At 33.8% G+C, this 15,019-nt stretch overlaps 1 protein-coding gene across 5 annotated transcripts in view; it reads left to right on the top strand.

Annotated features, from left to right (window-relative positions):
- Positions 1-15,019, top strand: part of LOC115216961 (protocadherin-like wing polarity protein stan) — a 314,183-nt gene that overhangs the window by 270,779 nt on the left and 28,385 nt on the right. For 4 of the 5 annotated variants that reach the window (XM_036507436.1, XM_036507435.1, XM_029786430.2 and 1 more), the window contains exons 32-34: positions 5,247-5,411; positions 5,667-5,735; positions 8,688-8,888. In XM_036507436.1, the coding sequence (XP_036363329.1) occupies positions 5,247-5,411; positions 5,667-5,735; positions 8,688-8,888 (435 nt within the window). The remainder of the gene's footprint in view (positions 1-5,246; positions 5,412-5,666; positions 5,736-8,687; positions 8,889-15,019) is intronic. The other variant, XM_029786431.2, reaches the window with a different exon arrangement.

Here is a 15,019-nt window from a genome sequence, read left to right as displayed (position 1 = left end):
CATTCCTCATTTTTAAACCTTTGGATATGGTTTTATCTCATGACCGTCAGAACGATCCTTCTTGCAGATAGCTGCTGATGTTGTGCTATTGTGGGTGATATATATATATATATATACCATTCTGGCACAATCAACGTTCATTTTGTATTACAATTTGGAGGCTTAGAGGCTATCTCCTGTTCATTGAAAGCAAAGGTAAAGCTTCGATGTGATCTGTCCGTACCACAGATCTAGGGGAGACTACTCTTCTTGTCAATTTTTCTACTATGCATGTGAGTATATATGTATGTATGTATGTGTGTATGTATGTAAGTACATACGTATATGTGTGTGTGTGTATGTATGCATGTGTGTGTGTGTAGTAATACAGAATCACATTATCATACACTAATATTATGACATAAAACTTCATTAATCTAAGACAGTAGAAACACTATTAATCTTGAGTGAAATCTAAATTTAATTACAAAACTATCTCCAAAATTAACTAGTCTTCTCCAAGCATATCAGCATGTATATGAACACACATGCATGGAAGCACAGACCTATATGCACTCTCTTATACAAAATTTATTGCAACACATATGCTTCACTGATATAAATTGTCACCTCACTATTGAGGCCATGTTGATAAATGAATAACACTGTGTCACTTTCTAATACCTGAAAAATGTATTGAAAATCCATTTCATGCCTAATCAGCTCCTTGTACAGATGACTCCTATATATGAGGTTTCCTGATTGACTCTCTAATTGTAGCCAAACAGCCTGGCATGATGCTGTTGTCTCTTTGTTGTCCTGCATGTTTTGGTATCCTTCAGCCAGTTTGTTTGATATGTCAACATGTGATAGCAAGTCATACAGTTTGATATGTCAACATGTGATAGCAGTAAAATGAGTGATATGGTTTGATATGCTAACATGTGATAACAAGTGATTATATATATATATATATATATATATATATATATATATACACTTTGATATGTCATGGGATAGCAAGTGATACAGTTTGATATGTCAACATGTTGTAGCCAGTGATACAGTTCAATATGTCAACATGTGGTTGCAAGAGACAGTGTTTGATGTGTGAATATGTTGTAGTGGTATATAGTATATGCAAATATGTGATACATGGATACAGTTTGGTTTGTTAATGTATTATGTATCAAGTGATACAATGATATTCTTTAACCATTTAGCATTCTGATTACTCTGTCAATTGTTTTATCAATTAATCATGCATTATCTTGTAGCTTTGAGATTCCAATGATATAATTGTATATTTTTTAAATGATATTGTAGGGTAGGTGGGAGAAACCAGATCTTGCCAGTTTTAACATAAAACAGGTAGAATACTTGGGTTGGATATGGCCAGTTTAAACGCTAAAGGGTTAATATATAATGTGAAAGCAAATGATGCATTGTTACACTTTTTCTATGTCAACTTAATGATAACAAATTCAACATTTTAGCTCACCTTATGCATTAAGTCAAATAGTGTATTTAAAAATGTTATTAGGTATATTTTAGCCTTTAGATAAAAATTATGTAAAAAGCATTAAATAATTAGTTCTTTATTAAGTAAATGAAATGTAGAATTTCAGTTTTCAGTTTTCCCATTTCTTTTTATTATTTTTATGGCTCACCTGACTACATTGTTGCACACCTGTGTGCCTCAGCAAACCACCATTCTCTAAGTTACTTAATTTTCTAACTGTTTAGATTTTAGTTTGTCATAACAAATACAGAACTCTTCTGGTTAAAAAATTACCCATGCCAGCACTAGTATAATTATACTCAAAGAACCATTTTCTCCAGAACTATTTGCATGTAGCTATAAACTAACTTCATGCCCAATGGTCAAGGTTATGCATCTTTCATGGTACAGATTCATCAATAGCATTTCATGGGATCTTCTTGATTTTTTTTTTATAGTTTTCTTTTCTTCTCTTTTACATTTGCTTGTTTTGTTTATTTCTATAAGTGTGTGTGTGGTTGTGAGTAATGTGATTGTCAGTAATGTTTGCTGTTATAGTGTTCATGTTGAAAGTATAAAATAAAACAATACTGCTATGTTTTGTATGTGTACCTTATATATATATATATATATATATATATATATATAGTATGTTTTTTTTCTTTTTTTCTACGTTAATTTTGAATTTGTACCTCTGTTCTCTGTACATGCTTGTAATCTATGTCCAGTTGTTATTGACATTTTTTGTTGTTGTTGTTGTTGTTAATATAAATGTTCTAGAAAATAATTAAATTTAATGAGGTATAAAATAATTTTAATGATGTTTTAGGTTTCTGCATTGTAGAATTTCATATTAGCATAATTAGAAATATGTATTTTCAATTTGGTATTGGCTTTTCAAATATGCAAATTGCTTTAAGTATTTTGTAAAATAGTCCTGGACTATAAGGTCAATTAATTAAATACTATTTTGATTTTGATGAGGAATGAAAAATAATGGTATTTTCTAAATGACTAGAAGTTCTCTCTGAAGGAGGTTGGCCTTTACAGTTTTTTAATTCTCATGTTAATAAATCCTTTTTTATATTACCAATAGAATTATTGAAGTACTGTTAGTAGCAATTGTATTCAAAGGAGACAAAAACAGCAATGCTCTAACAAGTTCACATGCCTTCACGTTTATAGATATGAGTAAAAGATTTTTATATGTTCTTGCTGCAGCCTAAATAAATATTCAGTGAAGGGAAAACTAAAAACGATGTTCAATCAAAATTAATTACATCTTTAATATTTTTGATACTAAGACTGTCCCTGTTTTAAGTGATGCCTTTCCTGTTTTAAGTGATACTCTTTCATTACCATAGTTCTGTTGAAATACACTGCCTCTGTTTCATTTAATTCTGAAAATAACGAATTTTGGAAAATAACATGTTATTATTAAGCTGGTGCATGAAGCATAAATTAATAAGGAATTTTGATGTAGGGCTTTAATTTAGGTGACATGTTTTAAAACAAGAAGTTTCTATCATAGAAGCAGGGGTGGTCTCAGTTGGGCTGTTATCAAAAGGGTTAAAATCTTCCATCAAAATTCATGTTAATTTATGTTTCACACATCAGCTTAAAAAGGACAAAGCTATTTTGCTAAATTCATCATTTAAAAAAAAAATTAATTGAAACAAAGCAGTGATTTACTACAAAAATATAAGAAAAGAAGCCCTAAAACGGTTAAATAATTATTGTTAAAGACAGTTCCTGTCAAAGGAGACAATTACAAAATCCAGATTCATTAAATATTGAATGTTGGTGTGTAGTGGTAGTGAGGAAGTTTGAACTTCAGTTTGTATAGTGACAACTTCATATGTTTTAATGTTATTGGACAAAGTGTTGGTAGTCTTACCTGTACTTACCAGACCTAAGAATGATCAAGGGAATAAATATATTCTGTGTGAAAAAAGAAACTAAAAAAAAAAACTTACTGATTGTTTCACTATCATCACCATCAGCTAATGTCCACTCTCCATGCTGGCATGGGTTAGATGGTTTGACTGGAGCTGATGATCTGCAGAGTTGCACCAGGCTGCAGTCTGATTTGGTTTGGTTTCTACAGCTGGATGTCCTTCTTAATGCCAACCATTCTAAGAGTGTAATGGGTGCTTTTATGTGCCACTGGCATGGGTGTCATTTGCATAACACCAGCAACAACCATGACTATGATTCACAGGTGGGTGCCATTTACATGGCACCGGCAACGACTACGGCTACAATGCACAGGTGCCATTTACATGGCACCAGCAGTGATCATGACTATGATTCATGGGTGCTATTTGCATGGCACCAGCAATGACTACAACTCACGGTTGCCATTTACATGGCACCACCAATGACCATGATTCCTGGGTGCCAATTTACATAGCACCGTTGATGACCATGACTACAATGCATGGGTGCCATTTATATGACACTGGCATCGACCATGATGATTCACAGGTGCCATTTACATGGTACCATCAGCGACCACAACTACAATGCATAAGTGTTATTTACATGGCACCAGCAGTGACCACAACTATGATTCACTGGTGCCATTTACATGGCACTGCCAACAACCATGACTATGAGGCATGGGTGCCATTTACATGACACCGGTACTGTCACAACTATGATTACACCTGGTCTGATGAGTCTTCTCACATGCAGCATATTGCCAGAGCTCTCGGTCACTTGTCATCACCTGTGTGAGGCCCAACGTTTGAAGAATATGCTTCACCACCTCGCCCCAATATTCTTCCTAGGTCTACCTCTTCCACAGGTTCCCTTCACAGTTAGAGATCAGCACTTCTTTACACAGATGTCCTTGTCCATACACATCACATGACCATACCAATGTAGCTGTCTCTCTTGCACACCACATCTGATGCCTCTTATGCCCAGCTTTTCTCTCAAGATGCTTACACTCTGTTGTACATGCACACTGACATTGCACATCCAGCAAAGCATACTAGCTTTTCTTTCACGCCTACGCATGTCCCCATTGGTCACAGCCCATATTTCACTGCCATGTAGCATAGCTGTTCACATACAGGCTATATCTATTGCTTTGTGATTCTTCAACCATTGAACTATCAATTATTTTCCTTTCATGTTTTGGGAAGGTAAATCACATCACAACTTCATATTTTTTCATATTGTTCTCATAAATCTGAGACCCCTGAGCCAGTGAGAGATTCTCCATGCAGTCATTGGCTTGCTAGAAATAGCACTTAATCTCCCTTGTGTCATACCCTACCATTTTAACCCTTTTCATACTAACCTACGTGGTTCTATGATAGAAAATTTTGATTGCAAAGTTAATAATAATGTCAAAATTATTTTAACAAATTCTTTGTTATTTTCAAAATTAATTTAAGCAATAGCAGTTTATTTCAACATAAATATGGTAGCAAAAGGGTTTAAAAAGATGGACATACAGAATAATGTAGTCTTTGCAAATAACATGGAATGATCATTGCAGGAATGTCTTTGATGAGAATTGACCTGAGACTAAGATCATAGAAATATAACAATACAATGAAATGAAATACTGAAAGCCTAATTTACAGGAATATATGTCATTGTTAGCCACATATCAAACTTAGCTCTGTAATGATGACTCATTAGATAGAGTAATATTAGACTATAATTGATCTGGTTTAAATTTTAATTAGAAACTAAGTTCAAACTGCTAACAGAAAAGAAATATCAACCTGCTTTGTTGAAATTTCTTCAGATCCAGATACAGGTGAAAAGACAACCAATTTAAAACCTGATTCTGACTCAGACAGTGATGATTCTGATGAGCATGCTAGCCTGGAGCTGGCCTCCAGCCATTCATCAGATGATGAAGATTTGGAGGATGAACCCAAATGGGAAATGCCTAAGAACAAGAAAGTTGGTGAGTGTTCAGACATTAATGATTATTCATTTTCTTCTAACTCATTATCATATATTGTATTTGATCTGTATTTTGACATTGCCCCAATACTTATCATTATTACTACTACTTTGATTGTGAAAAGTTGTGAAAGTTGTTTGTAATCTTGAAAGCCTTTTTAAACATTTGGGTTAGCTCTCCTGGAATCATTTTCATGTTTCTCTCTTCATTTGGGTTATGTGAATTATTTATTCCTTATTCCTGTGTCTTTTGCAGAAGAAGCAAGAGAGCAAGCTCGAAAAATGAACAAAAAAGAGAAAGAGAAATCACCAGGTTCATTTAAAGGTGTGACATCAAACTTTTACTTTTTCACTTCGTTTTTATTGTTTGTCATTATTATTTAGTTCCCACATTAGCCCTGATCAAAATCTATGATCAATCATCCTATAAACATTACATTTGAATCTAAGAAAATGCATATTAATCCTCTTGCTTTCAGATTTTTGTCGATTTTTTTTGTGCTGTTGGATCATTTAAGCAAAATTAAACATTTTAAATTTTTAAGCAAGGTTTTATTTTACAGCTTCTTCATGAAAGCCCTTTAACTGAATTAGGTGATACAACCATTTTCAGTTGGGTCTTGTTGAGAAGTACAGTGCTACATCTGCAGAATTTAGTATAAACAGTCTGAAGTATTATGTTGGACATTGGAAAACAAGGAAAAATGTGATAAAATTGAAGATAACTTTGCATAAATTAGTTCCTAATGCCATAGAATTTTCTCAAACAAGTTATAGTAGCAAACATATGACAAGTAATATTCTAGTTGTAAAATAATCAGTACAGAGAAGAGTAAATCAATGGATATTAAAACAAAGTAGTTTTAAATTACAAAAATCAATAAAGATTATATTTTTAAAAGCAGTAAATCAATAATATAAATAAGCAATGAAAGAAAATATTGTTCACATATAGATTAAGAATATTTACAAATGCCTCAACAGGTACTTGCGAAGACTTGTTGAGGCAAGTGAAAATCAAAATTGTAATCGATCAACATCAATGGAATTTGTAGCTGTGATACCAGTGCCGGTGGCACATAAGAGAACCATCTGAACGTGGCCGTAGCCAGCACTGCCCTGACTGGCCTCTTTGCCCGTGGCACGTAAAAAGCACCATCTGATCGTGGCCGTTCCCAGCCTTGTCTGGTCTCCATGCCGGTGGCACGTAAAAAGCACCATCCGATCGTGGCCGTTTGCCAGCCTCATCTGGCACCTGTGCCGGTGGAATGTAAAAAGCACCCACTACACTCACGGAGTGGTTGGCGTTAGGAAGGGCATCCAGCCGTAGAAACATTGCCAGATCAGACTGGGCCTGGTGCAGCCTTCTGGCTTCCCAGACCCCGGTTGAACCGTCCAACCCATGCTAATATGGAAAGCAAACGCTAAACGATGATGATGATGATGATGATGATTAACCAGCATTATCTTCATAGGTATCATTGCACCATCTTCTTTCAAATTCTTTTAGGTGACTGTTCTGATGTACTCTTCATCTACTTCCATTTATCATTGGTATGAAAATTAAAAGAACTTAGTACATTGGCTGTTTGCGATTGAGGGTTAATAGGATTGATAAAATTCCTACAAATCTTCATAATGTAATAACCAAATACCTGTGATAATAATTGTGTGTGTATGTGTGGGGGGGTCTGTGTGTGTGTGCATGCACACTTATATTTAAAGGAGTGAAGTGTTTGGTAATAATGAAAGTATTTAATAAGGAAAGCATTTTGCACTTTGATACCCTAATCTTCAGTTTTGCCAAAATTTCAATTAAATTGTATGAATTATGAAGAAACAAACATCAGCATTTGTTTCCTAATATTATAATTCTTTTGAGGTGGATGGACAAAGCTGGATAAAACCAATATTTAAGAAAATTGCACATATGGATACAGCTATAATGGTAGACTAAAATATTATGGGTCAGCTGCAAAGCTGCAGAAAGTAGAGCAGAAACATACATTCAAACACCTAATTACAGTTGTATATGAGTTCATTATTGCATAAAATTACTAAGCTACTGCTTTTCATTAATCTACTGTTTGCCATTTTATCAACATTTTATTGTTTGGCCACCGTTCCAACGTAATGTTTCCAGTCTTTTTTGTGGCATAATATAACCAAAACTGTTTCATCCAGTATGTTCTTCCAAATTTTAGGATTGTAGAGGATATTTGGAGAAATGTTGTGATCATACAGATGTTTGCTCATTGGCTGTTAATTTACTGCTTTTTACTAATATTAAATCTCTACCTTGTACTAATTTACTGTTTTATGCAAATAACTTATAACCATCTATTAATAACTTAGTGCCTCATTAATTTTACTGCTAAGCTTATCATTAAACAGTTTTCCTAATTTTGTATTCACACAAACGCTTGCAACTGATAACTATGTAACTTTTTACAGTCATGCACATGGCTGTGGTTAAAACATTAGGATCACAATCGAGAGGTAGTGAGTTCGATTCCTGGACCAGGCTATGTGTTGTGTTCTTGAGCAAGACACTTTATTTCATGTTGCTTCAGTTAACTCAGCTATAGAAACGAGTTATGACGTCACTACTGTCAAGCTATATCGGATTTTGCCTTTCCCTTGGATAACATCGGTGGCATGGGGAGAGGAGGCTGGTATGTATGGGTGACTGCTGGTCTTCCAGAACCAATCTCGCCTGAACTTGTGCCGCAGAAGATAACTTTGTAGGTGAAATCCCATAATCATTCATGACTGTAGAAGGTCTTCACCCTTTACCTTTATGATATTCTAAATAGTTCAAGGAGTGGAATGCATCTAAAGTTTCAGCCAGAACCTTTTGTTTAAAGAGAAAGTTAGCTCTACCTGAAATGTTAGACCAGTAAGCTTCTTCCTTCTGCTTACATGAAAGTTTTGCTATAGTTTGAACTATTTGTAAGAAGATAATATCATTTAGTTTTCATAAAGCCTTGTTATTGAACTCTGTGTAAAAAAAGTGATGAAAGCTACCTCAGTGCTAAAAAATATAAAATACTAATTAATACAGCTTTTATAATAAAAAATAATTAACTGAAATACTGAATATATTTATTTTCCTCTTCTTTTAGTGTTGTGTTGGCTTTCATCACTTTTCTTTGCTTATAGTTTCACTAATTAATCTACTAATTCTCTTAGTAAATGCTTCTTCTTTTGCAATGCCTAGTAATGAATCCATGTCTGAATTTCATGCTTTATACTAACCATTCCATTGTAACTATAGGTATCAGCTCTGGTATGCAGCATCCATCTTTTCCCCCTCTCCCACCATTGCCTTCACTGATGTCAACTCCATCTCCACTGCAGCCTAGCCGCATGGGCTCACCAAGCCTAGGTGCGCCAGGCAGCTTGTACAGTCTAAACCGGTCAAAGTTCACACATCCCTCACCAATGGGATCGTCATCACATTACCATCCTGGACAAGGTATGAACACACTGTGTTAACAGCATTATTTCACTACAGAGGATATTGCATGGCAATTAACACATGCATGTTCACCCAGATGTCTCTAAGTTGATATATGTATTTACACATGTGTATATGAACTTATATGTAATATATATATATATATATGTGTGTGTGTGTGTACATATAGAGGGGAGAGAGAGAAAGGGGGAGAGGGAGACTAATACACATATTCAAATATGTACGCATACCTTTACACATGCATACAAAACAATGACAACTTGTATAAATAATCATAATGTACAATACAATTAATGCACATATGTATGCATACAATATGCCAAGAAAGGTAAATAAAGAAAAATATACACCATGCAAACTAATATATAATAAATACATTCACATATGCGCACACACATACACATCACTATAATATTAGTGGAAATTTTCACCCTATCCCTCTTTTCATTACTGAGAAAACAAAATACAGTTTTATTTACATTATTTACATTTGCCAGATATTTGTCCTCATCTTGTTTGTTGTTAACACGTTTTGGCTGATATATCCTCCAGCCTTCGTCAGATACCTTAGGGGAAATTTTGAACCTGGGTTCTCATTCCTCAGGTATTTTTCGATAGTGTTGTTGTTGTTGTTGTTGTTATTATTATTATTATTATTATTATTATTATTAACATTATTTCTATTATTCAGGTCACAACCTGGAATTGAACTTGGAATCTTGGGGTTAGTAGCCCGTACTCTTAACCACTACGCCATATGCCCATGGACATAGTGGTTAATAGTGCGGGCTACTAACCCCAAGATTCCGAGTTCGATTCCAGATCGTGACCTGAATAATAATAATAATAATGATAATAATAATAATAATAAAAATAATAATAACAACAACAACATCGAAAAATACCTTAGGAATGAGAACCCAGGTTCAAAATTTCCTCCAAAACACCTGATGAAGGCTGGAGGGTATATCAGCTGAAATGTTGTGTTAACAGCAAACAAGATGAGGACAAATATCCGTCAAATGTAAATCATGTACATAATTCCCCATCTCTTAAATATAGAACTGTAAAATACAGTTTGCATCCACATAATCTTTTCTTCGCTGTGGTGTTCAGTTTATCAATATTTAGAGACCCCCACCTCTTCGTAGGAAACACAGCTATAATGTATTCTGTTTTAATTGCTTTTAACAATCATGTTTTATAACCTCTCATAGCAATATTCATTAATATTTCAAAGAGCAGTTTTCTGTTTTGCAAGTTATTACTGTAATTGATTGTACAATAGAGTGCTTATTCTATAATTCCACAATTTGTATTGAAACTCCACCGAGGTTCAGTTTGTTTTTCATCTTTTCAAAAGTTGTGAAGTAAATATCAATGACAGGCTTGGGTTTGAGTCTGATGAACATGTTCCATGACAAAATTGGTTTTTCACTTGATCAAAAATTGTTATCATTATTTGGTAGAATCATTAGAACAGATAAAATGCCTTGAATCCTTAGTTCAAATCTCACCATGGTAAATTTTGTCTTTCAACTCTCAGGGATTGATAAAATAAAGTACCAGTCAAGTACTGAGCTGGATAGTATCAATTTACTCCCTCTTCTCAAAATTGCTGGCCTTGTGCCAAAATCGACAACTGGTGGATTGGCAGAGTTGTTAGAGCATTGGACAAATTGTTTTTCAGTATTTGTTCTGGCTCTACACTATGCGTTCAAACCCCACTGAAGTCAGTGGTGCCTTTCTCCTCTCTGAGGTCAATAAAATAAGTACCAGTTGAGTATTTGGATTGATGTAATTGATTTAATCTTTCCTGCTGAATTTGCTGGTCTTTTGCCAAAATCTGAAACCATTGTTGTTATTATTATTATTATTATTATTATTATTATTATTATTATTATTATTATTATAATTATTATTAGGGTAGTGAACTGACAGAATTGTTAGCATGTCAGACAAAATCCTTAGCAGCATTTTGTCCATCGTTACATTCTGAGTTCAAATTCCACCGAGGTTGACTTTGCCTTTTATCCTTTTAGGGTCAATAAATTAAGTACTAGTCATGCACTGAGGTCAATGTAATCGTCTAGCCCCCATTCCCAAAATTTCATACTCTGTGTCTATAATAAAAGAATTGTTATTATTATCATTATTATTAAGGCAGCGAGCTGGCAGAGTTGTTAGCATACCAGGCAAAATGCCTAGCAATATTTCATCTGCTTCTACATTCTGAGTTCAAATTCTACCAAGGTTTACTTGACTCCTCATTTTTTGGGGATCAATAAATGAAGTACCAGTTGAGTACTGGGATCTATGTGATCAACTGTCTCCCTCACCACAAAACCCAGGCCTTGTACCTATAGTAGAAAGGATTATTATTATTATTAATATTATTGGTAAGGCAGCAAGTTGGCAGAATTGTTAGCATGCCAGGCAAAATGCTTAGCGGCATTCTGTCCATCTTTATGTTCTGAGTTTAAATTCTACTGAGGTTGACTTTGCCTTTCATCCTTTAGAGATTGATAAAACAAGTACCATATACATACTGGAGTTCATATAATTGACTAGCCTCCACTCCAAAATTTCAGGCTCTGTGCCTTTAGTAGAACAGATTATTATTACTGTTAAGCTGGTAGAATTATTGGCCTGCTGGACAAAATGCTTAGCAGCATTTCATCCATCTTTGCATTCTGAGTTCATATTGTGCCAAGGTCAACTTTGCTTTTCATCCTTTCAGAGTTGATGAAATAAGTGCCATCCAATGTAATTGACTAGATTCCTCCCATAATACTTCTGGTCTTGTGCTCTTTGCAGGCAGGATTATTATATTCATCATTATTATTATTATTTGCAACATCATGTAGATATATTCATAAATCATTTCTTTGTTATGATATTTATTTGAGTTTTTTTTTCAATTCAGTTTTAAAAACAAAAATATTTAACCCTTTAGTGTTCAGATTATTCTGTCAAATGTTATGTTTGTTTATTTAAAATGGTTTGAATCAATCATGCATTATCTTGTAGTTTAGAGATTTCAGTGATGTGATTTTTCAGTTTTAGAATGACATGGTAGGGCTAAGGTGAGAGGCAAGATCTAGTCAGTTTCAATATAAAACAGGTTAAATATTTTGGCCAGATATGGCCAGTTTGAATGCTAAAGGGTTAAATACTTAAATTTAACTGCAAATTCAATAAAAAGCAACAAGCACTCTGCAATCAAAATCTTTTTAAAATTTAAAATTGAGACTTCGTAACAGTTTACTTAAAATTTTGTAATTAAGTCTTTTTGTAGTATTTTATAATCATAATATTTCTCTCTCTCTCTCTCTCTCTCTCTCTCTCTCTCTCACACACACTCTCCCTCTCTCTCTCTCACCCTCCATATTTTCATTTAACACTCTGTTGTTGTTGTTGTTTCTGGGTTCCCTAATTTTACTAACTTTGAACTTGTAGTAAATGTGGCTGTTAACTTATTTGATGATAGTGAGCCCCACATCTGAAAAGTAATTAGTTGAACTATTAGTTCTCTTGCATTCTGGTGGGTATCAGAGCATTTGAGTGACATTAGACCCTGCCAAACTCCCGTAAATTAAATGTATCTATCTGGGTCACGATTGTGGCCTGTCAACCTGTGCCTGATGGCCACGATCATGGCCCATTGCACTTTATGTGTTAATAGAAAATTACACCAATACTGATGGTGGCTGATTCTCAGCAAGGAAGATAGGGAGACATTACTTTGTTCACCCCTCTCTCTATCTCTCTATCTCTCTCATGGAAAATTCAGTTAAATAATGCTAGTCTCTTTCAGAAAAAAAAACCAGCAAAGAGCAGACAAATCCTATTAGTATTTCTTGAAAAGAGACAAATTCAAATGTTCTAGACTAGTGATTCTCAACCAGGGTCCATATTAGACTTTTGGTGGTGGTGGGAGGTGAGGGTGATGTGGGGGCACACAAGCAAAATAGTAAATTAAGGACCCACAGTAGTACTTTTAGGGTCCACGAAAAAAAATTTTACTTCAAAGTATTTATTGCTAGAGGGAGCTAGGTTTTACATAGTTTAACATGTATCTGACCACTGAACCTTGTCCTCTCAGTGACTGCTATTGCAAACCTACAAAAGTGAATGTGTGAAAAGACAAAATAAGAATTTTGAAATAAGTATCTATAAAACCAATTTTTAAACATTGAATGTCTATGGGGTTCATCAGAATAAATTAGTAATGAAAGGGATCCATAGGTAAAAAAAATGGTTGAGAACCACTAATCCAGACAAATTTCTTTTTATTGAAAAATACGGCTAGATATTTACTAAATATGTTTTCCAATACTTGAACAGTGTTTCTCAAGACGATAGGGTGGGGAACATGGGGTGTTAGGAAAGGAAAAATATGTTTGAGTGCTAGTGGGAGCATATAGAACGGTCTTCATTAAGTGTATCACCTTGTTCAGTATTTATCAAATATCAACTTTGCTTGTTATCCTTCTAGCTGATGATGGAGGAAGCTCAATATAAGTAATATTAAACTACTGAGGTTGAGTATATCTCTTCAGTATCATATAAGAAGAGCTTTATAATTATGTAGTATGTGCTTTAATATTCATAACAATTGTTTGATGCAAAGCATCTCTCAAGCAATATACATTAGAATTTGGGCTCAGGTGTCGAATTCAGATTTGGTTCAGTCAACAATTTACATCCCAGTGTATTACATCAACTCTCACTCCCATATTTATCCCATCTACATCCGAAGATTTGTATCATCAACAACCATAATTCCTCAATACCTTAAACATCCATCATTTAGTCATGTGTCTGCTGAATTACATCCAGAATAAATATTTCAAACATAAAAGAAAATTGACATTACAAAATTCCAAATTAACCAGTTTGCAAATGTATCCTTGGCTTTTGATTTAATATAATTTTTAAATATGCACATTATCTTGCCTTAATGCCAAAAATAAACATTTTAGAAAAATTATAAGAAAATTTTTAAAACAAATAAGAGGTAGAGAAACTGATTAGGAAGCAATAATTCCTTAAAGAATTCCTTAAAGACTTTCTGATAGATTATCTATAAAATTTCTATATGATTTGATAAAAGAACTGCTTGTAAAACTGTATATTTTCATTATGTGTTGAAATTTCCCCTATGATATATGTAATGTGGATATAAAAAGAAAAAAACTGAGAGAGAGAGAGAGAGAGGAAAAAAAGAATGAAATTAAAATATTTGATTTCAAATTACTATTATAATTTTTTTCCCCTGTTATTGTATTACTAAAATATCTTCTGCATGATTTTATTGTTGTTCAAATATGCCGGTGTGATAAAACCTATCCAAAATGTATGCTGCCAACCCTTGTAATTATTGCTTTCACTAATATGTTACTAAATTGTGTCTACATGTGTTTTTATGTCACACACATTTCCAATTTTTTAAAAATCAAAATTGAAAGATTGACTTAATATTATCAAACAAAATTTGTTTTGTGGACTTTTAAAAAAAAACAAAAAACAAACACAGATCCATTGTGGTGTGTTTCTCGTTTTTTTCTTTTTTTTCTTTTTTCATTCTTTTCTGTTCAGAATATTCAAATTAATTTTCTACATCCTGCATGTATTTCATCCCTCTGTCTATTACCTGATTCCTTCAAAATGCCTTATTTACCAAAGAGCAAACAGAAGAAAATGTTTTCCCAAACAAACTATGTGTATTGATGGCAATAGGGAGGATACTTTAAACATTAGATCAAAGACTTCGACAATCATTTAAAATTTACCCTTCATTTGACATTTAACAAAGAAACAGCTATTGTTTTACATTGATATCCATCTGTATCTCTCTGCCACTCACCAATACACTGTGTGTGCCGGTGTGAATGTATGTATAGTTCAAGTTAAACAATTCAGTGGAACTTACCACTCTAAGTATGAGATTCTCTCAGTAATAAACCGAGGAATAGTAACTTGAAATATACTTTATATGTATATCATATGTAATCATTTTCATCATCATCATCATCATTTAATATCTCTTTTTCCATGCTGGCATGGGTTGGATGGTTTGACAGAAACTGACAAGTCACAGGGCTGTGCCAAGCTCCAGTGTCTGC

Source organism: Octopus sinensis, linkage group LG11, assembly GCF_006345805.1.
Source record: "Octopus sinensis linkage group LG11, ASM634580v1, whole genome shotgun sequence".
Taxonomy (NCBI): domain Eukaryota; kingdom Metazoa; phylum Mollusca; class Cephalopoda; order Octopoda; family Octopodidae; genus Octopus; species Octopus sinensis.
The sequence above is the reverse complement of the archived record's forward strand: the minus strand, read 5'-3'. Positions and strand labels throughout refer to the sequence as shown.